At 39.4% G+C, this 25,379-nt stretch overlaps 1 protein-coding gene across 19 annotated transcripts in view; it reads left to right on the forward strand.

The window, feature by feature from the left end:
• The window catches only part of MIGA1 (mitoguardin 1), a 49,259-nt gene that overhangs the window by 20,727 nt on the left and 3,153 nt on the right, over nucleotides 1-25,379 (forward strand). For 9 of the 19 annotated variants that reach the window (XM_065555508.1, XM_065555513.1, XM_065555507.1 and 6 more), the window contains exons 8-14: nucleotides 11,942-12,042; nucleotides 20,065-20,183; nucleotides 20,372-20,444; nucleotides 21,152-21,238; nucleotides 21,440-21,538; nucleotides 21,888-22,022; nucleotides 23,543-23,596. In XM_065555508.1, coding sequence (XP_065411580.1) covers nucleotides 11,942-12,042; nucleotides 20,065-20,183; nucleotides 20,372-20,444; nucleotides 21,152-21,238; nucleotides 21,440-21,538; nucleotides 21,888-22,022; nucleotides 23,543-23,596 — 668 coding nt within the window. Of the gene's footprint in view, nucleotides 1-11,941; nucleotides 12,043-17,314; nucleotides 17,363-20,064; nucleotides 20,184-20,371; nucleotides 20,445-21,124; nucleotides 21,239-21,439; nucleotides 21,539-21,887; nucleotides 22,023-23,542; nucleotides 23,597-25,379 lie in introns of all 19 variants that reach the window. The other 10 variants (XM_065555503.1, XM_065555502.1, XM_065555500.1 and 7 more) reach the window with 3 other exon arrangements.

Raw genomic sequence — 25,379 nt, forward strand, 5'->3', positions numbered from 1 at the left:
ATTTCGAGGCCTGAAATCAGTCATATAAATTTCCTTTGGCACAAGGTTCCCATGCATATCAGCTGTTGTGTCAGTTTACTTGTAACTTCTTCTTTCCTTCAAACTCAAGTTTTAAACATGGATTACAAAGTAGTAATTTTCTAAGGGCTGAGTTAATATGGTATCTTTTAATCTGTTTAATTATAGCTGTGATTAAACACATTTAAAAGACTTCATTTCTAAGACAGACTTTTTTAAAAATTGATGTTCCATTGTTTGTGTCAAATTCATTAATTGTTTACTAAGTGTCTGTTCCAAGTAACTGTATTTTTTTCAAATGTTCATTCTGTAGCTCCCTTGAGGGAGAGTTTGTCAGTTTAATATGATTGTCAAAAGAATGTCAATTTATTATGAATTTTATTTATGCTGGGAAAACAACCAATAAAGCATTTTGATAAGTAGTGCCGGCTAGCCATGTTGTTGCTATGATTTTTTTGTTGGTATCTTAAATTCATGGTCTGAACAGCCAGTTTTAACTTGAGAAGAATGTTTCAGTCTCTCCAGTCAAACTAAAAAATATTGTTTCAGAAAAGTTATGGCATTTCTTGTGGAGTAACCTGACAAGATTTATTGTGGCAAATATTTTTGTTCAAGATTTTCTTTACATATAGAAGACAAAATCATTATCTGATGTAACTTATTTTGATGTTGGATATGGCTAGTCACTATACCGTATAGTCTGATATTTAAAGATATTAAATAGAATGACATGATGATTGGATCCAATTTTCTCAACTTAATTTTTGTTGTAGCTTTTTGGGGAAGGATCAGGGAGGGGTAGAACAGAATGGAGAAGGTTGGAGACTGACAGACACTAATTCCTGTCTTCTCCCTTGTCAGGGAATCTGACCTCAATAAACCTCGTGAGAGAAATCTATGGGTACACTTAACTTCCACTTGGTTTTATACTTGCAACCTTATTATAAAAATTGCCCCAAGCCAGGACAAAGGGCCTGATCTGCCTATCATAGAGGTCAGTGGGAGTCAGATCAGACCTTAAATGCACAATCTTCCTGTAAAGTGTTATGAATGTGATGTGTGAATCTTCCCTGATGTGAATGTATAATACGGAACCTTGTATGGAATGATTTAAACCAGCAGTTCTCAAACTGTGGGTTGGGACCCCTAATCCTGGGGTCGTGTAGTAATTTTTCTTGTCAGAAGGGGGCCGCGATGCAATGAAGTTTGAGAACCTGTGATTTAAACTATTCATGGTTAGTAACCTTTTCTGATTCTTACCATTACTACTTAGCAGCAGTAGCCATAACATTGTAATTTATGTAAATAATTTTACCTTTTTTATCTATTTTTCCTGTATGTTTTTGTATAGGGGAAAAAGATTATGTACAATTTGTAAATTTTCTCATAATCCTTCAGTGCTTCATATATTGTTGGTGCTTTTAGAATCTATTTGTCAAAAGAATTAAATCTAAATAGTAGGGCTGTCAATCGCAGTTAACTCAAGCAATTAACTCAAAACAAATTAATTAAATTTAAAAAATCACTATCACAGTTTTAATTGCACTGTTAAACAATAATAGACTACCAATTTAAATTTATTATAAATATTTTTGGATGCTTTCTACATTTTCAAATATATTGATTTCAGTTACAACATAGAATACCAGGTGCACAGTGCTCACTTAATATTATTATTGATTACAAATATTAGACTGTAAAAAAGAGAAACAAAAGAAATAGTATTTTTCAGTTCACCTCTGGCAAATATTGTAGTGCAATCTCTTTATCATAAAAGTGCAATTTACAATTGTACAAGTCCACTCAGTCCTATTTCTTGTTCAGCCAATCACTAAAACAAACAAGTTTGTTTACATTTATGGGAGATAATGCTGCCCGCTTCTTATTTACAATGTCACCTGAAAGTGAGAACAGGTGTTCACATGGCACTGCTGTAGCTTGCGTTACAAGGTATTTATGTGCCAGGTATGCTAAACCCTTGTATGCCACTTCATGCTTCGGCCACCATTCCAGAGGACATGCTTCCATGTTGATGGCACTCATTTTCTTTTTTAAAAAGCATTATTAAATTTGTGACACAATTCTCCCCCAAGGAGTTCAATGTCTCCTGCTCTGTGGTTTTAGCCACATTCTGACATATATGTTGTGTTATGGGAGTCTTGGATGACGACCTAGCATATGTTGTTCAATTTAAGAACACTTTCCTTGCAGATTTGACAAAACGCAAAGAAGGTACCAATGTGAGATTTCTAAAGATAGCTACATCATCCTCTTTACAAAGACATAATGATCTCAAAAAAGCTATTACTTCTAAAATAGTAATATATATAGTTGAGCTTGCTTAAATGTTTCCATTCTAAAGGGCTTCTTTCTTTACTTATAACTTTCTCAAACTTTCACTTTTCAGGCTTTTCTAATCTCTGCTCGGGGCGAATTTGTCATTCTGGAAAGTCAGAATAAAAACATGTTATATGTTAAGAACAAAGACAACAGAGGGGGTAAAAGCTGTCATTAAATATATATATTATAGGCGCAAAATATTTAGCTATTTATTGCGTGTGAGAAGAAAGCTGAAATGCAGCACAAATTGTGGTTCGGATATGTCTATTTCAGTGGTCTGGGATTAATCCATTTTGATTTGATCAGATTGCAAGTTATTTAATGTACTTTTTGCGTGTGCATTCATTTGTTTAATAAGTTAAATAAACATTTCACAACATTGTTGTAGACCTGTATGCTTGCTTAATTAAGATGACAGGAATTTTTGCTGGGGCAAAAAAAATTTTAACCCTGTCATTCAGTGCACAAGTGTAGATGGAATGAAGTAGGGTGCTAGAGAAAGAACCCTCCTTCATTCAATACATGTGTTGGAGAGGCTTGCCTCACTCCCTATTATTCTTGTGAGAAAGTGCAATGCATTCAGGCCCCAATTCAGCAAACTACTTGAGCATGTTTAAGTCACGTGTCTTAAAGTTAACCATGAGCTTTGCTGAATTAGATTCTTAAAGTACATGTTCCATGAAATCAGACTTTGCAGACGCTATAAACATAATATATTTTTCAGAACTGAGTATACATACGTGCTTAAAATAGATTTGTTTGCCAAGTGATGTAATCTACCCTCTTGGTTATGATGGACTGTGTATCTTTCGTTAAATGGGAAATAAACCAAATATATTCCCCTGGCCCTCACTACTTACTTCAGGAAGCCTGTATGCCACTGTGATATAAGATTTAGCAGTGGCAAAGGGTTTTTGCAAACGCTTCTCTCCTTATTTTAAAATATTGCTAGTACATTGCTGGCTGGAGCCCATGCCTCAATGAGTGAGCATATTCTGTGGGGCTGTGCTCTTGTAGTCTCCAGCAATGAGTTAAAAATTCTTGGATGTTAATCTACCTCTCTTCCTTTTTCAAAAGATAAAAATCCCAGGACATTCTGTTTTAAAAAAGCTTTCAAAGTACTGAGTAGTTACTAGCAGGTTCTTGTCATTACTATGCCTCTATGTTACTGATTTCCCCTCCTTGTCTGCTTATCTGGGGCAGCACAGCAGAGCTCCAGGAAGGTGGCAGAGAGCTGCTTAACACAGGAACAATAGGTAGTCCAGATTAATACCTGGATTCAGTAAGGTACTTATGCAAGTGCATAACTTTAATCATGAGAATAGTCCCATTACATGCTTAGTACCTTGCCTTAGGGATGAGAAGACCTTTGAACTTCAAGCCTGGTGAGAAGGATTCACTACCTAAAATCTCGGGCCTCCCTTGTGGGAGAGTGAGACTGGGAACTGGAGGAGGATGGGAGTTAACCCTAGGGGGGAAATTAAGTTTCTCTGAGAGGAAGTCCTGTAATTAATCTTCCTCCCTCTTCCCCTCCAAAACTACTTTTTTAGAGAGCTCTGTATCTGAATACATTAATTAACGTGCTATCAGACTGAATTTGAGTGGACAGATCACTTCATAATTGCTGAGAAACAGCTCTGCACAAAAGTAGAGGAGGGACTGGATTCCAAAGCCTGTTTTTAAATATGAAAAGAACAGCTAAGAAAAGGCAGTGACATCTGAATCAGACGATTATGTAGTATCTGGAAGTTATCATGGCACTCTGTTATAAAATTCCCAATTGACAGCCTAGATTTTTTTGAAAAGTATTCCTGGAATCCAAAGTAGAGTTTGCTGTGGCCAAAATAGATTTGATGATTTCTAGGCTACAGGAAAACAGAATGCAGAGAAGGAAGGAAGAAACAAGAATAAGCTATGTTGACAATCTATTTGAATTAACTGTGAAGGAATTAGACAAACACAGATGCCAAATCTCTGCTTTATTTAATCAAATCAAATTTAAGTATAGAAGCCAAATGATACATGAATTATTAGGCTTCAAAACAAATGGGATGGCCAAAAGCCAGTCAAATTCTTCAGTAGATGTACTGGAATTTTTGGATTGGGATTTAAGAACGTTAGTCTAAAATCAGACAGGACCCACTGATTGTTGGCTTCAGGGCCTAGCAGAGGAAAAAAGCAGCACATGGACATTGTCTACCTACATAAATGTTTTAAATGTGACTTAAAGCTTGTGAAGGGAACAGGATCTTTTATGAAATAAAACATGTTGGCAATTTGAAAGCAGGACTAAGAATTCACTCACTGGTATTGGGAGGCAACTCAGAATAAGAAGTTATTTTATGATGTACTTCCTCTTGGAGTGCAAGAATATGTCGGACAGCAACTAATTTAGAGGTTTAGTATAGCTTAATTTGGGTTTACCAGTGTTAAATTCCAAATTTGATTGTGTGATGACAGAGTAGCAAAGTGGAATGTTAATGGCACTAAACAAACAAACGCAAAGCATTTACCGTGTTGCCTGAGCTCAACAAATGAGTAAGATGCTGTTATTCCAAGAACTATTCCTGTTTGTAATATGTTTTAATAGCTCCACTACTCACTCTTTCATACATTTAAAATTGTGCAGGAGGCAAAGGAAAGGTATAATCGTCTAAATTCTGCCATTGAGCTTCTTCACAGAAGTTCAGCATGATTAACTTCGAGACAGTATAGTACAAAGAATTTTTATTATTCAGAGATTATGGCACTGAACACATACAAGACTAACTTCTGGACATTAATTTACTATGCAAACATAAGAGAAAATATCACAAATATTGGTTACACATAAGTATACCATAAGAGCAAGAAGCCTTATTGAGAGTCATTGGTAGAAACTTATAACGTGCAGATGTGAACAAACAAATGTAATTTTCAAAACAATCAAATGAAAAGTGAGACCCTAAAAGGCCTCATTGTGTATGGACCACAAATTGCCAGGGGAGAGCGGGGGGGGGGGCCCTCAGCCCCCTCTCTCCCCGCCCACCGCTCTCCCCTGCGGGGGCAGAAGCTTGGTCCTGCGGCAGCCAAGCTTTCCCCTTCCCCCGCTTCTTCCCCCAGCATGGTGCTTTCCTGCCCCTCTTCTTCTCCTTCCCTGCGCCGATCAGCTGATGGCCCGGGGGAGGAGGAGCGGAGCAGAGCCGAGCCGCAGCGTGCTCCCTGCTCCGTAGAGGAGGCAGAGAAGAGGTAGGGACTGGGCCTTGGGGAAGGGGGTGGAACAGGGCATAGCCCTTCCAGCCCCCTGCCATGAGCTGCTCAGGGCAGGGGGCTGGGAGCACCCCCACGAGCCGAGCACCCCAGCCCTCTGCCCTGAACTCCCCCCACACCTCCCAGCCTTCTGCCCTGCACTCCCCACACCCCCAGCCCTCTGCCCTGAACTCCCCCACACCCAGCCTTCTGCCCTGCACCTCCATACACACCCCAGCCCTCTGCCCTGACCCCTGAACTCCTCCCCAAACCAAGCCCTCTGCCCTGAACCCCCCCGCCCCCTCCCCCCAAGTCTGGGGTCCCGGCTGCCGGCCCCTTGCAAGCCGGCGTCCCAGCCACAGGCCCTGCTCAGCCCGCTGCCGGCCTAGGTGAACAGAACCCCAGGCTGGAAGTGGGCTGAGCAGGCTGGCGGTGTAAGATCAGCATTTTAATTTAATTTTAAATGAAACTTCTTAAACATTTTGAAAACCTTGATTACTTTACATACAACAATAGTTTAGTTATATAATATAGACTTACAGAAAGAGACCGTCTAAAAAATGTTAAAATGTACTACCGGCACGTGAAACCTTAAATTAAAGTGTATAAATGAAGACTCGGCACACCACTTCTGAAAGGTTGCCTACCCCGTCTTATAGGATTATGAGAGAAACATATAGCAGGCCTTAGGCCAGGGAGTCTCGCAACAAATTTTTTGGTGGCCTCAGAGTGTCACCAAATAAAAATAATGTTCGTCTGTCTCTAATCCAGGGGTCGGCAACCTTTCAGAAGTGGTGTGCCGAGTCTTCATTTATTCACTCAAATTTAAGGTTTCGCGTGCCAGTAATACATTTTAACATTTTTAGAAGGTCTCTTTCTATAAGTCTATAATATATTACTAAACTGTTGTTGTATGTAAAGTGGCCAGGACCCGGGCAGTGTGAGTGCCACTGAAAATCAGCTTGCGTGCCGCCTTTGGTACACGTGCCATAGATTGCCTACCCCTGCCCTAGTCATTACTGGACCTAAACAGAATAGAAACGCAAATAAGATGCTTTGCATGTTCTTGTCTTTTTGTTGTTGTTTTTTTTGCTTTTTTCATTGCTTTTTTTTTTTAAAGACTCATTAGCTAGTAAGTCTGCTGCTGTGAAAAGTGATATTTGTATGTTTGTTAATATCACTTTTCATAGCAGACTTATTCAGCCCTGGCAAGCCCTGGGACAAATTAAGCCCTGGATGGGGAGATGGGTAGGGAGGCAGCAGGGCAAAGGGACGATGGTGAGGGTGGTGAGCCTGGGGCTGGAGCCACATGGATGGAGCCTGAAGCCCTGGGACCAAAGCCTGCTCTTCCCCCCCCCCCACAGGAAAGTGGGGGATTCACCGGCTCCCTGCATCTCCAGCGTTTGTATCTCCGGAGGGATGCAGGGCCGAACCCCGGCTGGCGGCCCTGGGAGAGGGGCAACTGCTTTGCCTGCCTCCCCCCAAATCACAGCCCAGGAGGCTGTGGCCGCAAGAAAAGCCCCTGGTGGCTGCATGTGGTCACGGTGGCCGCATTTGAGAAATGCTGCCTTAGGCTATATCTACACTTACACTATTACAGTGGCACAGCTTCAGTGCTGCAGCTGCACTGCTATGGCGATGTAAGTGTAGCCACTCACTACAGCGAGGGGAGGGGTTCTCCTGTCACTATAGTTAATCCACCTCCTCGAGAGTTGGATTCTTCTCTCAACCTACTGCCATCTACACTGGGGTTAAGTTGGCTTAACTTTTTAGTGTTAGACCTAGCCTGATCCTTATTTACACAAAGGCTGCTTTACCCAGATCTTTGTGTAAATGAGAATCGGGCCCTAGGTGTTTCTGTTAAAGGGATCAGCTGTGAAATGGATAATGTTAACACTTGCAATGTCAGCAGAGGTTTCAGAGTTCACCTCACGGAAGTGAATGTGGCAGTTCACATCTCTTAGACCAATTGTAACAGTCTGTCTGCAGACTCAGGAAGATCTGGAAGATAATACTGACTTAGCTTGCCTGACCTCTGGATGAGAACCACTGATTTAGAGGTTTTCTTTACAACCATGAGGGATAGAAACAATTTTTAAACTGAAAGTTTAGATTATGGAACACAGTTCTGTGGTAAGGATCAATTCTATGGAAAATTCTTCAGCCAAACTACATCTACATGCAGCCCTGCCTTTAACATCCGTATTACAGCTATAGCAGTTGCTTATGTGGAAAAGTAATAAAAAAAAGCATTTAATGTATTTTTAGAAGGGTATTAATGCAAATTATGAGCTAGAAATGAGGAGGCAGTATCGTTTTACCAGCCTGCTTTCTGTAGCCTTCCAGCTAGTGCTTTGCAGGCCACCAGTGATCTACAGTTGAGTCTGAGAACCGCTGGGCTTGTCTATCCTACCAAGTTTTGTTGACAAAACGTATGTCGATACCCAAAAGTTGACAAAACAAATATCGCGAAAGGGTGTTCACGCTTGCTCCCTCTGTCGACAGATCATGTCCACATTGGGGACACCATCATCGACAGGGTGAGCAATGCACCGTGGGTATGTATCCCACAATGCAGTGTTGTGGGAAGGAAGAGCTGATCGGTGCGCATCTTGGGATTCTCTTCAAGTTCTCCCACAGCCCCCTCAACTGCCAAGAGCAGCATCATGAGTAGCTCTGTGAGCTCTCCGTGCTGAAGCATGGCAAAGCAGCACAGCAGTCTGCCTGCTGCTGTGTTCCTAGCGCAGGGCAGAACAGGAGCATTCCAATGATTTGCTCTTTGTTTGCTCCCCAAACGGAGCAGCACACAGATACTTCTCTGAGCTTTGAAAGGGGAGGGGCGTATGCCTATAGGGCAGCAGAGATCAAAACACTGAGCAGAGCAACCAGGGCAGACATTGTGGTATACTGGCGGAAGCCAGTTCTGTCGACAAAACAATCAGCAGTGTCTACACTGGCTCTTTGTTGACAATAAAGGGAGGGGAAAGACAAGTTTTCTGTCGCCAAAACTGGGCGTTTTTCATGACAGAAGTCCCATAGTAGTGTGTATGCTCTTGCTGTTTTGTCACCAAAAGGCACTTTTTGGCGACAAAACTTGCCAGTTTAGACAAGCCTTCTGCTGTCCCAGCTCTCCAATTTCCAGTACAATATATGATTGTTTCTTGATGCTTGGACAATCCACCTGGATGTTGTAATGGTTTTGTTTTCTTATCTTTAAGAAGTGATAGGCTAGCAGAGAGAGAAAACACACAATTGAAAACAATTAGAGTATCTGACAATCAGTGCTTTAATATGTGTGTGACACTATGCCCCATGTTCTTCATAGAGATATTATTGTGATATGAATATAGCATGACTAAGTTGTATTTTATGCAAGATGGGTCATGTGAGGTATCATTGGAAAGGTTATGATTTACTGAATATGATTTTCCTATTTGTGTGCTTGTATCATTTTTGTATCTAAAGTTAGCAATATGGACTATGTATCAATTGCAAAAGTGTTTGCACCTGTGGAATGCCCACCAGACCAAATGCAATCAGGCTGGCTGGTTAGTCAAGGGGCCATTAAGGAGAACAATAGGACTTTGAAGATGCTAATCTCTCTCCTTCCTGAGACACTTCCTGGGATGCTGCTTTGACACTGCAGGGTCATATGATCATGTCACCTGGTACTGGACCCCATCTTGGCCTGCTAGTATTTTTCCACTAATAGGGAGTGGGGATCAAACTGGGAAACAAAGGATTCCTGCCATATGTAAATCCTATTTAAGGCAGGATAGTGAGTTAATCTAGGTCGGTTCCTTCACTGAATCCCAGCCCAAGATGACTGCTGAAAACACCTAAGACTCATCTGGGGAAGAAAGCACTGGACCCAGGCAAGAAGGTGTCTGGCCTGTGAAAGGAATATCTGGATTCTAAGCTGCAAGTAAGAAGGGTTTGTCTACAAGAAACTCTGCAACCTGCTTAAAACAACATTTAGGGTGAGAAATTACTACTTGTTGCCAGTTTCTTTAGTGTATTACGCTTAGTTTGCGTGTTTGCTCAGTAATATGCTTTGATCTGTTTGCTATCCCTTATAGTCACTTAAAATCTATCCTATGTAGTTAATAAGCTTGTGTTTGTTTTCTATAAACCAGTTTGTGCAATTCATAACTGAGGGGCAGAAAGCTGTGCATATCTTCCGCCACATTGAGGAAAGGAGCGAATTTCATGAGCTTAACCTGTACAGTTTTCTGTGCAGGACAATACACTTTTGGATTTACACTTGTGTATTACACAGGGGGTGTGCACGTGAGTGCTGGACAATTCCCAGGCTGAGTTTTCCCACTCACAGGTGATCTCAGTGTCCGTGTCTTTCTGCAGCTGGGTGTCGCCCTACCTGTGTGTGTGCTGGAGGAGGCTTGAGGGCCTGGCTCAGCAGGACAGGGTGAGGGAACCCAGGCTGGTGGAACAAGCAGGCTCAGTGGTACCCCAGTACATCAAGTGGCACCCCAGGCGGGGGAACCTGTCACAATGTATAATAGTGAAATTATGATGTAAAGATGGATTCAGTCTGATTGACTGAATGCAGTATAGCAATATCTAAGAAAGCTTTTGTCCAGACTTTTAATATATATATTTTCCTTGGGTCTTCTCAAAGACAGATATTTAGTTTGATATTGTTAATTTATTGATATCTAGTGCATAATTGTTGAGCTGCCGTTCTAAATATATAACAATTACTGAAATGATCATGTGGATTGTAGCATTTCAACTGATGAGTAAACCATTCCAGTAAAACTGGCATGCAGCCACTTTGCTGTATAATAGTGTTTTTTATAAAGTATAACCATAGTAACTAAGGGTAGCTGGTTGTTGCTGACTGCTGGAAATAAAACAGACTTTTTAGCAACACATGTGTAATGTTTGAAGGTAAAGTAATCCAAGATAAATGCCTGTGCTCTGTTGAGAATGCAGTATGAAGTACATCAAGCCAAGATTTGACTTAATGACTTATGAATCTAATCCTTCTGTGAAAGTGCTTCTGCATGATGAAAACAAAACCATATACGCTGGCAGTGTGTGCAGCAATTGTTGAAATCTGAAAAAAGTTAAATGCAAATTGAAAGGATTTGTATTGCAGATTAATAGAATGTGATGTTAGTGGAAAATATAGGCTTTGTTGAAGGTTTTAAAAATCATAATGCTGCTAGAAATTTTTCTGGATGTGGGAGGGAGGGATAGCTCAGTGGTTTGAGCATTGGCCTGCTAAACCCAGGGTTGTGAGTTCAATCCTTGAGGGGGCCACTTGGGGATCTGGGGCAAAAATCAGTACTTGGTCCTGCTAGTGAAGGCAGGGGGCTGGACTCGATGACCTTTCAAGGTCCCTTCCAGTTCTAGGAGATGGGATATCTTTATTTCACTGAAGAAGGTTGGGGGAGATAGGAGAGGTGGGTGAAGGTTTAAATTTTCCCTTGCAGTTCCCTTTTAAGAGAATGAGAACCAGAAAATAAACTGATTTTACTCTGGTTACTGTCCAAGCTGAGTGAAATGGAAAAACTACAGAATTGGGATAATTTAAAAAACAAAACCAACCAACACCCCCCTCCCCCCCGCCAACTGGTTTAACTAGAATTATAGTTTTCTTTTTCTTTCTTCCTTTTTAAAATGATCAGTACAACTGAGATCACACTGAATATTGGTCATGTTATAAAAAAAATTGTGAAGGATATATATATTTAAAGTATTACAAAAATGAATGGAAATAAAAATCTGAATTAACGTACTTTTTAAAAAAACCTATACCACGCATAACATGTGCTGATTATAAAAAAAAAGTTATTTGACATTTTGTAAGGTTTAAAGTCTTAGTTGATTATTTAAATTAGTTTAGAGATGTAGTAGATGTTTGAGGAGAGAAAAAGAGCCTGAGAGGACAAAACCCATAAAGCATCTTTGGCTCTTTCTTGCTGTTTTTTTCCATTGGAAGTCTCATATATGGCAAAAGAAGCTGGTGTGTATAAAGCCACCCTGCGAATAAAAACTGGAAAAAAGAAAAACCCAAATATTGTGTGTGTTGGGGAGAAGAGTAAGGGTTTGGTTTGGTAACTTTTTACTCTTCCAGCTGTATGCTGTAGCTTTCTAGGTACCTCAACAAAATAAATGTGATACTAAAACTGCAAAGTTTTCAATGCATTCATTATATCAAAATTTGCTTAAACAAATTTTACATATAAGATGTATGACATCTTATTGTTACAAAGTTAAAAGGAAGGCCTTCTTAAAAAATGCCATTTAAGTTCAAGACTTGTAACTAAATCAGTAGACTGTCAAAGAAAATGACAAACTGGTAAATTGATTTATTTTCATTTTTAAGATAAAGATACCGATATAACTGTGAAGGATAACACACAAGATTTCTGTCTGCGAGATACACTGAGCATTGCATCAACAGACTCCTTTGTTTCAGCAGCTGAGGTAAGAGTCGGAAGGATTTCTTCTTTAACCATACTAGAATCTTTCTTTCATGAAAAATAAATAGATTACTAATGTTTTTCATTTCTTACTGTAAATTAAAAGCTACTAATTTTTGTGGGGGAAATAAATTGCATCTTACATGAAAAAAGCCTCCCTTTGCAGACAACTTCCTAGTACTTTTTTTTTTTTTTTTTTTTTTTACCTTGGACCAATGGAGTCACAATCACACTAATTCCTGTCCTCTTTGTTTTGCTTTCAAAACTGTCATTTTAGTGCTTTTTTTGGTCACCTGGTTGGCACATTCCATGAGTTATCCATCCTTCTAAAAATGAATTGCTAACGAGTGTAAACAACCATCCTTCTGGGTATCAGAGCTGGATATCTATGAACACCTATAATGGTTCTGATTACTGAGGAAGCAAAATTAGATGGGATGGTACCAACCATCTAAATAACTGTATTATTTTCCCCCTGCCACCTACCCATAATCTAAAGATTTTTGGGGAAGATGCTTCCCTTGTGAAGTGAATTATCTGAAATGGATTGCAATTAAACTCTTGATCATATGTAACCGTCCAAAATTCCCTGAGTTTGAAAGCTCAAAGTAACTTGCAGTCTATGACGAAAAGTAATTTCTAACAAGGAATATATCTCCTGGGACTAGTTGCCCTTTCCTGTAATTTGGAGAAGAAGACTATCCAAGGTCCCTTCAGATGAGTGAGTGCTGTCAATTCAAGAGGATACAGAAAAAATGAGAGAGCCTGTCATTTCCCATTTTTTACATGAGCTTTCCTACTATTTAAGCAGATATGTCTGCTTGGTAACAGGCAGGGGACACAGTCTTTCAGTAAGAGAGATTGATATGTTTTGTGGGGGAGATTCTTCCTATCCAGAGCCTAAAGTGACTGTCTCCTTAAGAAACACGGTTATAACTGGCAAGAACAATAGCCCTGGCCTGTTGGGCCTTTCTAAATCGTCAAGGTGGTCTCACCATCTTGATATTCTAAAGCCACTAAAGGTATATCTGCACTTCAGTCAGGAGGTGAGATGGTAGCACAGTAGGTATATACACAAGCTAGCGCCGAACAAGCTAGTTCATTAAAAATAGCAGTGAAGATTCAGTGGCATGCGCTTGCCACTTGAATATGTATCCAGGGTGCCATGCAGGCTTGTATTTGAGAGAGTGATCTGTGCCACTGCCTGTGTTACTGTGGCTTCACTGCTGTTTTTAGTAAGCTAGATCAGGTATGCCTACCTGTGCTACAGTCACACCTCCTGACTGCAGTGCAGACATACCCTTAGTACCAGTTCTGATTCCCTTCCTCCCAAAAGCACAGAAAATGGTGTAAGATGCTCTCTTCCTGTTCAGTTGTCATGGCCACATAGCAATCATACCTTAAACATCGTGACCCCTCCCAGTGACATTCATTTGGGGATCCTACTTGTTACTTCCCTAGGAATGAAATTTCTGTTGTAAGAGGAAGTCCTTTGCAGCTTCCTTGATCTTCAGAAGTTCATAGGAAACTACAGATTTATCATTCAGAAGTGTATTGGGATATATTTTATTTCCCCACAGTTGTTTCTGTGGGAATGATCACCTTCAGGGCCTAGTTCTAGTTCAATCCAGGTTGAGTAGTCCCACAAATAAGGAATGCATACTAAAAACAAAAAATCAATAAAGGACTACCCACCATGAGTCAAATGGTGTCTGGTTACCATTTATGAGCCTCCTTGCTGTGGAAACACATTTGAAGCCTGGTAAATGAGAAACATCTTCATATGAATATGGTGCTGAAGGCCTTTGATGTTTAAAAGTGACTACAAAGTGTATAAACAGTGTTTTCAGCATTACATTTGAAATATCCGAACTTGCCTCCTCTACACCTCAACCTGCAAGAGGATTTTGATGGTCTTTAGAGGGTCTAGAACATCATAGCTGTAGGTTGAAACCTGAGCTGCAGTATTCCCAGTCCCTAACCATGGGGGAAGAGGATGTTCCATCTTTACTTCAGCCACAGTTGTCCAAGTTTTCATCGTCCCCAAAGTTGTCTAGAGCAAACCAGAGGTAACTCTGTAAGCTGAAGTTACTAGTGTTTTTGGAGATGTTACTATTTTGGAGACATCTGACACAACTGGTGGGGGGGGGGTTGAATTGTCTTTTATACATCTTAAAAGCCTCACTTTACAATTTAAAAAAAAAAAATCAGAGATTTAATAGTTCACCTTTCAGGCAACCCGGTTTTGGGAAACCAATCCTATTTGATGTGATGCCCCTGGCCTGGTTACATGTGGGGTTTGAACTCGAGACTTCTGGATCTAAAAGTGTGAGCCACCACAGCTTGAGCTAAAGGATCTGGTTCGTTAACTTATTGGCAGTATCATACTCAAGTATCTTCATGTGGTCTAGTCATAAGAGAGGGGTGAAGAATTAAACAGTGTTAATGTGGGTTATCTAATTCACACGCACGCACGGACTTTTTAAAAAAGGATATATTTCCAAACTAGGCAACAAGGCAGCCATCTTTTCTGATGGGTGAACCTGCACTTGCTTCCAGTAGAAGCTTGTCCTGTCTCTGGGAGGAGAAACACTTAAAAAAAAAAAACGGTGAGGCAGTCTGTTGTCCATATAGGAGAATTAACCATTATTACTTAGTGTATTTCAGCTATTGGTAGAGAATTGTGATCACCGAGGAGTAGGTTGTATTCTTCATGGGGTTGGAATGAACCACAAGTTTCTACATTCTGCTCTGGGGTATGGAGTCTACTTATCCATTATTGTCTGTCGCTGTTGTACATCTTCCCTCTTGTTCCATTTCTTTGCAAGACAAACTGTTCTTTCATCTTGTTCTTTGATTTTAGTTAATTTTACTAATCATCCTGAATGATTTACTAATCATCCTGAACATTCTCTTGTTAGTGGTTTGTAAGAGTCAGACAGTACTTTCTTAGGAATTTTTGGCAAAGCTATGAATACGTCTTTTAAAATCTTGGAGGTAGTGTGCCTCAGGGACTTACAAATTATGGAGTTAGTGCTCCCTTTGGTGCTAGCATGACAGGTTCTCTTTAAGAAACATTCCATGCTCTATATGTTGTTAATTCTGTCTGAGTTTCAACACTATAGTATCTGATCCTTTGTGGCAAGACTTATCTCCACTGTGTTAAAAATGGGGATGTGAAGGTTACATGTTAGAGCTTCAGTGTTTCTCACCTTTTGGATTCAGAGAGTGGTTTTGTGATGGAATTGTGGCAAATTCCCCCTTTCAAATTACTAGTCAAGTTTATTGTTCCTTTTGAAGCCCCTCAAGGTTTTATTTGGACCAGGAAATTATATTGGGAAACTTTTGCCCTTACCTTGTTTCTGAGAGAGAATTTGACTGACCATTCCTAGACATTAGGAACTTTTAAATTGTGTTATGGTGAGAAGGGGAAAGAAGAAATGGGCAGATGAGATGATATTGTTACAGATGTATTTTCAAAGATTATTCATTGGTACAGGCACCTTTTTCAAGTTAAAGTTAGAGCACATTCCCCTCTGGCTCAGATATCTTTGTAAGCTAAGAGAAGTCAGTCAGACATAGAAGAAATTTTCAAGCCAACTGCCTGATCCTGCTTGCATTCCTTTGCCAGACATTATTTCTCAGAGACATTAACTTCCAGTGAAGCAGCTTTTGCACGCAGATGTCACGACAGGAAAATTAAAAGGGTACAACTGTCCTAGTTAATTGCTGGTGGATTGACACTTAGTTTGAGTGGTAGATACAGCTAAAGAAATTTAACTACAAATTTTGTTTCTTGCTTTTAGACCCAGTAACCTGATTCCTGTTTACACTGTGTTGATTATAGAAACAGAATACATTATTTGGGAGGGTCCTGCTCTTCTTTATGCTTTAAAAGACTTTCTTGAAATCTACAACTGGAAGGTATTTGAAGAAAGTACCATTTAATTTATTCCATGCAATCTGAGTGAGATCACATCCATAAATTCTAGACTCAATTAGAAATAAAAGTTCCGGAGGTGGGGGGACACTCATTAGGAATGGGGCTGGGCCTGAAGGCTGTGTAGAAGGTGAGTTCTGGAGCCACAGGCACTCTGACCCAGATCCTCAGCTATGTTACAGTGCTACTTAGACTTTTAAAAATATCTGTGCGCTCCTCAAGTTTTAGCAGTTGCTTGGGAACAATTCAGTCTCAAGTAGGGGCTATGGTTGGCTAGAGTGGCCACCAAGGAGCCATTTTGGTAGCTGAGAATAGCCAGCAGTCCCCGGGCCATACTCCCTTCTCTGGCTCCCTTCCTGTGAGAGAGCCTGCTCTGTTCTGACAGGAATTCTCGAGGGGGGCAGGAAGTTACAGACCTTTTTGTTACCAGAGCAGGGTCATTAATAGACCCTTTGGTTCTACTTGGCTTCCAAGAGCATTTTCTTTCTGGGACAAACAAGGCACACGGGATGTGGTTTAACTAGGCTGCAACTTTATTAATTTAACTCATCTGGGAGCTATCCAGCAATATATTGCCCAGTGCAGATCATCCTTTCCTCCATAATCTGTTCCACCTGGTGGAGGACTGCTGTCCGTCCCCCTTTCCCCTCACCTCTCCACATCTGGTCCTAACCCATTGCTGGGATGCATCTGTCCTTGAGGGGCCGGGGGAAAAAGAGTTGTCTCTTCCCTGTGTCATACAGTAGGAACCCCAGCCCTGTTCGCCAGCTGCTGCTTCTAACTCCACTTCAGATTCCAGTTTAGCAGACCCCCGTCGAACAAGTATCTGCACTGGACACCTGTCAAGTTGCAACAACTTGAACTTCACCCTTGCCTTCTAACCAGCCCACTAGGTTCCTGGGCTGCTATGGGAAAGGCATAACCCTGCCCAGTCTGGCAATGAGGGGGAAAGTCCTTGTCAGTCCCAAAAAAGGCAAGTAGCACAATACCCACACCAGACCCCAAAAATCCTGGTCCTAACCTCAGAGTGGGAGCTGTTTTTCAGGTCATGAGATGGAGCCCCAACCAGGGGAAGAAGGCTTTTATGTGCTTTTTTTGGGGGGGGGGGGTGTATAGGACCATATGGGCTTCCACTGCACCCCCTAGACAAACCAGTCATCTCCCAAATCCATGAGGCAGCTGATCCACCCGTTAGAACGGTGTAGGGTGACTCTTCAAAAAGCTAGACAACACTCTTTCCCTTGCCTTTCCAGACAAAGCCCCCCATTTCTGAAGCTGCTGGAATGCATTGATAGCTTTGGACTTAAAATTTATTACTTTTTTTTTTTTTTTTAAGTTCTCTGATTCCAGAAATCCTGCTGCTAAAAACCGAGCCACAATAGAGGTAAAACACCTCTTTTTATTGTCCTCTAATTTTATGAAAGAACTGTATGTTCATCAGTACACTTGCATCTAAATTTTATAGATTAAATAATTGTCACAAACCTTATTTATAACTTACTAATAGATTTGCCTCCTTTTGATTTTGACTTGGATATTTTTTACTTTATTAATTTAGATTAATATTATTACAGTTTCACTGTTAGGAACCTTTTAAAATAATTTAATATTTTCTTTGTTATGAAAGCGCTATGACTTTTTTATTTTTCATATCCGGAAAAGTGAAAACACTGTTGGTACCCTGTCTAGGGTATTTCAGGTCTTTAACTCTCCCTTACAGACAATTAAGTAAAATAGAAATACTCTATAGCTGTAATAACTAACTTATAAATTATCTCCTTTGTCTACATGTGTTGACTTGACTGGAATATGTCAAGAAAGCAGTTGCTTTCTCATAGGGTTCAGCTGTTGTAGTGTGTGTTGCTATTTTATTTCATCTGCAAAGTATAAGGAGTTAACAACTACAGGTAACATGGGGCCTGATACAAATCCCATGGAAGTCTGATCAGGCCTCATGTTACCTGTATTCTTTCTCATGCTTTGTGGGTGAAATAAAGCATAGGGGAGTCTGTTGACTTTAGTAGGCATTGGATTGGACCTTTTAACATTAGTATGATTCAGTGTGTCCTATTATATGCTTTTTCTTTTTGAAAATATTTACATTAAAGTTTGAAAAATACCTTTCTATAAACACTGTTGGGCTGTAACACTGGAAAACTGATTCTACCTGGAGTAAGGTTTTTTTTCTTATTCTGAAACTAGCGGAAAAACTTGTATAACGAGTATGTTTATATTTCAAATATGAAAAATACTAAAAAATCTGTTTATTCCTACCACTGCTAATCAGCTAAAATATTACTTACAACTTCTCAAGTACACATTTGACAATCTTCACATAAAAGAACTTGTTGCTTTCTTGATTAAATAAGATAAAGCAACTTTAGAGAGTAACACTGTAAATTCTCTAAACATTCTTTAGGCTATTTTGTTACTATGAATATGATGCTATTGTTAACTAGTATCAAAACTTTAATCTGATATGTTGTCACAGCTGCAGATCTATTTCAGGAAGTCAGTTTATCCTAGTCCATTCTGCTGAACCAGCAAATAAACAAGACAGGACAAAGATTTAAAACTCTTAAGACAGAACTGTTAATTTTCATGCTAGTTTAATTGCTTGTAAATTGCTCTAAGTATATTACCTTACCAATTTTTTTAAAGTTTTTATTGTTCACTTATTCTCTTAAGTACCATGTCTTGCTTTAGAACCCAGTTCAGGAAAGCATCTCTCTTCAGGACAATACTTACACACACTAAGTCCCATTGAAATCAGTGGAATTTAAACACATGCTTAAGTGCTTTCCTGAATCAAGGCCATAATCCTTACTTGGGCTAACTCCCATTGTAGTCACTGGGGTTTCCTCCAATAGGGACCACAGAAAAGGCCCACCCAGGAGTATATTTTTCTCATCAATATGCATGTAGAACTTCTCCTGCCACCACTTACAGAGATGTATTTCCAATGATGGAAAAATGTGCCCATATTTTTTTTTTCTTAACTTGAAGATAAATGTAACAACATCATCTTAAAACTTAACATTAAGGAAAGACTGTATTTGAAGGAAACATAGTAACAGCTGTTTGTCTAACTTTGAACATATCTAGAAGACAGGGACATAAATATGTTAAAAACCCAGATAGAGTATATTTTAATTTTTGTAAAAGTTAGTTTTATTTAAGACATTTCTAAATTAGGGTTTTGATGCCTAGAAGTGCAAAATGTCTTTTCAGGCAATCTGCAGTAATATTGTACAGTAATTTTTTTTGAAATTGTTAAAATGTGTGTTCTAGCCATTTAGTAAATGGAAAAATGTTTGCCTCTGCAGTTTTTGGATAGATAATAAGAATGATGTAATGTTTCTAATGAAATGGTAACTGTTTAACCTACCAGCCACTGCTATGCAGAGTGAAAAATTATGATATTCCTAACATAGGTTGCTCTACATTAATGTTTTTTGAATGGTTTAAATATTATTTTACTTAATAACATTTTGTGGGATGGGTAATTATGCATTTCTGTAGTAATGTCAGCCAAAGGTTTAAACTCAAATATTAAAAATCATAGACCGAGAAGAGACTTTTTTGGCACCCAAAGTAAAACACGGGATTTTAATGTCTTAATCATAGGAAATGTGTTTTAGTAATTAAGAGCCACGTTTACTAGGAAAATGACAGTGATTTTTTTTATAACCATTCCCAGCTTTCTTTATGATGTGATCCTCCTGCCCCTTTCAGTGCCTCATCATCAATTTATTCTTCGTGAACAGCAGAGAGACATTTCCTTTCAACAAACCCTATGGGTTTAAGTATTCAAATTCAAAACAAACTAATCTGAACCTGTTCTACAATTTAACTCTTCGGAAGCTCAAATCTGAAACCATAGCTTTCATATTAAAATCCACAATGTTCTAGAATGTTGTTTTTGTTTTTAGTATTGAATGTTGACCAGTTATAGATGTAGTTAACCAACATAGAAAAGGATATTCCTTTCATCAGAATATCAAGCAGACTTTGAATTAATTTATTTTACTTTTAAAATCATTTTAGCAAGTTAGTTAATAAGCTTTAACAAAAAATATCTTTCAGCTTACTGAACACAGAGAGATCCGAAATACCTATGGTCTAGAGTCTCTTTGCCATTGTCCATTATATGAAGAAGCTATGCACTTAGCAGAAGAGGGCAAAATTTATTCCAGAATATTAAGGTATTGATTTGTATTTACTAATTAACTTCCAAGGAAAGCCAAGGAGTAAAGATAAATACTCTACATAATACTGCATTTAATTCCCTAATCTCAGAATAATGGATGCTATTTCTAAATAAATCCTAGTCAAATTGTACTGTGCTTCTGTTTTTTAAATATAGTTTACAACTTTTTTCTATTTTATGTAGGACTGAAATGTTGGAGTGTTTGGGGGACAGTGACTTTCTTGCTAAGCTTCACTGTATTCGACAGGCTTTTCAGGTAAATACTTAGTTATTAATGTGGTGCACGCACACACACATTCTCTTTCTTCTACGATATGTATAACTTAAATGGAGCAGAGTTAGGTCAAAGCTAAGAGTTTTTGTCTCGCCCTACTTCTGCAGTGACCTATTTTTAGTGTAATAGTTATATATTGTAATTACTGAATGCTGTTTATGAGAGTAGCATATTATTTTTTAATATTCAGATCACTGAAGGAGCGGTTTTGGGGGCGGGGGGCTTTTTCATTACTTTTAAAGCATTTTGAGTAACATTTTATCTACTTCAGAACGTTGTTGTATTCAGGTGTCTTCAATTGAAAGACTAACAGACGTATTGGAGCATAAGCTTATGCTTCAATACGTCTTAGTCTACAAGGTGCCACAGGACTCTGTCGCTTTTTACAGATCCAGACTAACACGGCTACCCCTCTGATACTTCAATTTAAAGGACATGCTTAAGTACCTTTCTGAATCTGGGCCAGTATGTTAAGACAAAATGAATGGCCTCTTTGATAATGATGTGCATCACTGGATGGGAGACCCATCTTTTTGGATGGGTTAGAAGTATTGTACTTGCATACTGTATTAATATCAAGCATCTCTTAGTTTGATTTGACTAAAGAATCTAATAGCCTCATTTAGTGCAATTCTCTTTATAAATAAATTATGTACTTATAGGTCTGTATTGCCTGGAAATTTTTCCAGGTAATTCTTTCAGAAACAGCTAACAGAATATTTCTTGCTGAGAGTGGAAGAAAAATTTTGTCTGCTTTAATTGTGAGAGCTCGAAAGGTAAATTCCTTTTTTGTTGTTCCGTTAGTGTATTCATTGTAACCAGAGATCAAAGTTAATTTGTCTGGTCCTGGAGTTAACCATGATAATTCTTTGGGCATATTATTAAAAAAAAAAAAAAAAACTTGCCTTTTAAGAATTTAGAACTAAAACAAGTCATCCTACTAGGAAATATGACACTTAACTGGTTTTATTTCACAGAATCCAAAGAAATTTGAAGAGGTCTTTGATGAAATGATACATTTTTTAGAGCAAACAGACCACTGGGATAATACTGAAATGGAACTTGCTGCCAGGGGGGTAAGTTTGGATTTCTGTAGTGCTTTTTTCCTCATTAAACTTGATTACACAACCTGTTTCCCTCTCAAAATTGATATTTATTAATTCATAAATATTAGAAATCCAGCTGCTTTTTTATACTTTAGATGATTTAGAGAAATATGCTTCCACTTCTTTTTTTAAAACCTCTGTACCGCTGAGTTGCAATGTCAGGTTTTTTTCCATTAGTGAAATGCTTTTTAATGTTACCTAAATAACTTAAGATGATAAATCTGCCTGATATATGTAGAGTATGGAATACTGGCTTATGCTCTGTTCCAGTATTGAAAGAGAAGTTAAGTTATTTTGATCTTATTCTAACTGAATGCAGGTGAAAAATCTAAATTTTTACGACATTGTTCTGGACTTTATATTAATGGATTCCTTTGAAGATTTAGAGAATCCACCCACATCTATACAGAACGTAGTAAACAACCGCTGGCTAAATTCCTCTTTTAAAGAAACTGTAAGTAGTTTTTAAAATTTCTTATACTATGATTCTTATGGATTATTGCAACCAATAGAAGACGTGATAAAATTACATTAGTTTCAACATTCCTTTCTAAAACTTTTAAATGAGTATACTATTGGGAATAGATACCTATCTTACTCTTAAAGATTAAAATACCAGCATCTGTAGCAGCTAAACTCATCCTTTTTATCCATGGGCTACGAACAATGCAAGTAACCACAATGGGTAGCTTTAACTCTGATCTGGGGAGACCTTTCTCTCTATGTCAGAGGTAATTCCATTTCCAACCATAGCTGAATCCTAAAATATGCCTGAGCAAAAACTACTACGCTGTGTCAGCCTTGTAAAATCTTAATTTAAAATTTACCGGACTTACTTGCCAGCCCTTTGCCATGACGATTGATTATAATGGAAAAAAATGTTGTACTCACTTGGCAAAAATAACTATTTGCCCTGGATGAGTAGAATTTTGCAGGGCTGGTGTATGTGTTAGTCACATTTGAAATAAGACATACTGATTTATGGGGGAAATGTATTAGTTCATATCCTAGAATTGTACTGGTCGGGTATGGAAAAGTAGCAGGCATTGTAAAATATACAAAGACTCAAACATTCAGAACATTTTCAGAAACGTATTTTAGGTTTTTTCATAAGTGCATCAGCCTGTTTTGCTTGCTAGAAAATGTTCCTAATAACTGAGCTTATCCATGCATGTTTGAAGGAAGGGATTGTGGTGTGACCAATTGTTCATAGGTGAGAGATGTTGCTGTCATTGCATCTATTTAGAACTATAAACTGCTGGTTTTCCTTTTTTATTTTTTATCCTTCAATTGAAATATTTCTTCTACAGAAAAAAGGTAAGGCACATATTTTTTGTAGCATATGTGGTAAAGTTGTGTTTTGTGAGTAGCAAGTTTCCTTATGGTATTGAAGTAGCATCACATTCCATCTGAATGTTATGTGCTGTGGGGGGAGGGGAGCCTAGATTTGCCATCAATATGTTGTATTGACTCAGATCCTTATTTGGACAAAACTCCACAGCTGTATGCAAAACTATTTCAAGGATTCTTTCTTAAAGTGAAAAAGGCCATTACCATGTATTCATATGCTTCCTTTTAAAAATCTGAGATAGTTATGGGTTTGGAACACACATTTTGGCACACAACATACTGTGTGTCAGCGAGGTTGAATGTAAGTGTTGCTAATGTTAAATTGTGGGAAAAAAAGTTAGGCTTAGTAATTCAAAACAATTTGGCACTAATGCAAAATGGGACAGAATTTCTGGGAAAGAATACACAATTTCATTTTTTTAAATTTAAATATAAGAAATATGAACTGATAGTAAAATGAGCTATTCACAACAGATGACATTTTATGTTTGAACTTATGCTATCAAAGCATTAAAATTAAGGAAATAACTGGTCATCAAATGCAAGATCCTATAGTCTGCTGCTTTTTTAAATAGTCAGTTTTCTTGTGTAAAAGTTACTTAAATAATTTCTTCTTACATTTAGGCTGTGGCTTCAAGCTGCTGGTCAGTACTGAAGCAAAAAAGGCAGCAAATGAAGGTAAATTGTCTTGAGATCTAATCTGAAGCCTGTTTAATTTTATAATTCAGAGATTCTGACCAAACTTGAGTGACCAACTCTTAGAATACTCGGAGTTTGAAGTCACCCTATGTGCCATCAAAGAAATAAATTACAAAGTCCTGATCCTGCAGACAGACAGGGCCGGCTCCAGGCACCAGCGTAGGAAGCTGGTGCTTGGGGCGGCCAATTCAAAGGGGCGGCACTCCGTCCAGTATCAGGGCGGCACATCGGGGTCTTCGGCGGGAATTTGGCAGCGGGTCCCGCATTCCCTCTCTTCCTCTGAGTTGCCACCCAAGAGGAAGAGAGGGAGGACCCGCCGCCGAATTGCCGCCTCTCATCATTTCCCCCCTTCCTGCCTCCTCCCCCCATTTGGGGCGGCAGAAAAGCTGGAGCCGGCCCTGCCTGCAGACACTTAAATGTGTACGTGTGTAAAGTCTACCATGTCAATTAATGTGGATTCATGGAAGATAAGATGACAACTCATGTGCAATGTTCCCTCTAATCTTTTCCATCCATGTGTGGAATGAATTTTGTTATGTGCACCAATATCAAGGTAATGTGCGGATGTGCGCCACAAGTAGAAAGAAAAAAACCTAGATATAATTTTTTTTTTAAAGATACCATAGGAATAATTACTCCAGCCATGACAGGTTAGGCATTTTAACTCACTTATCAAAGAATTAAATTTAAACGTAAGAGAAATAAAAATTATGAAATGCATAGACTAGTCAAAAAACTTAAATAACAGCACTTTGAAAGAATAAATTTACAGAGAATATATGTGCATTGCAGGAAGTATCAAGAAGTAACAACAACAAAAATAATACAAGTTATGTGTTGGGAGGTGAGTGTGAAAGACTCTGTGTGTGTCTCTCTCTCTCACACACACTCACTCACTCTATAGGGTGGGTGGGTGTGTATGTGTGACGTAAGGAGCTTACATCGACCTAACCTTGTCAGTGTCCACGCTACAGCCTTGCTCCCGCCAATGTAAGTTGCCTACTAAACCGACATAATAACTCCACCTACATGAGAGGCATAGCGCTTATGTCAGTTTAGTTATGGCGACACACTGTACACTGTGCGTTACTGACATTGGTTACTGGCCTGTCATCCCAGGGAGTGGGGGCTCCAGCAGGAGTCCAGCTGCCCACCGGGCTCCAAGCTGGGCTGCTGCCTGGGGTTCCTGCCAAGAGCCTGGCTGCCCCTGCCCAGCTCCCCACTCGCAGCAGTTTTGCCTCCCGGACTCCCGGCAGAGCTGAGAGCTTGGCGGGGGGGCTCTGAGTCCCCTACACTGTTCTTCTTAAGTTGGTGGAACGGCTCCTCGTGAGGAGGCGCATGACTGATAGAAGGAGAGTAGTGTGGACATGTACCACTGCAGTAATTACTGGTCATCCAACATAGGTCTGCGTAATTTAGTAGTGTAGACATGCCCTGAGGCTTGAAGACACACTTACAAGGGAGGCAGAATGTTTTAGTCGGTAGAGCACAGAATTTGGAGTCAAGATCTGGCTCTAGTCCTGTCTGAATATAAGTACTTACATGGACCCCAGTACCATATTATCTAAATCAGGGATGAGCAAACTACCGCCTGGGGGCCACATCTAGTCCGCGAGACCGTCCTGCCCGAGCTCCTGGCCTGGGATGCTCGTCCCTGGCCCCTCCCCCACTGTTCCCCCTCACCCGCAGCCTCAGCTCGCTCGCTCCACCGCTGGCACAATGCTCTGGGCGGTGGGGCTCTGAGCTCCTGGGGCAGCGCAGC

This window comes from Chrysemys picta, chromosome 8, assembly GCF_011386835.1.
Source record: "Chrysemys picta bellii isolate R12L10 chromosome 8, ASM1138683v2, whole genome shotgun sequence".
NCBI classification, from domain to species: Eukaryota; Metazoa; Chordata; order Testudines; family Emydidae; genus Chrysemys; species Chrysemys picta.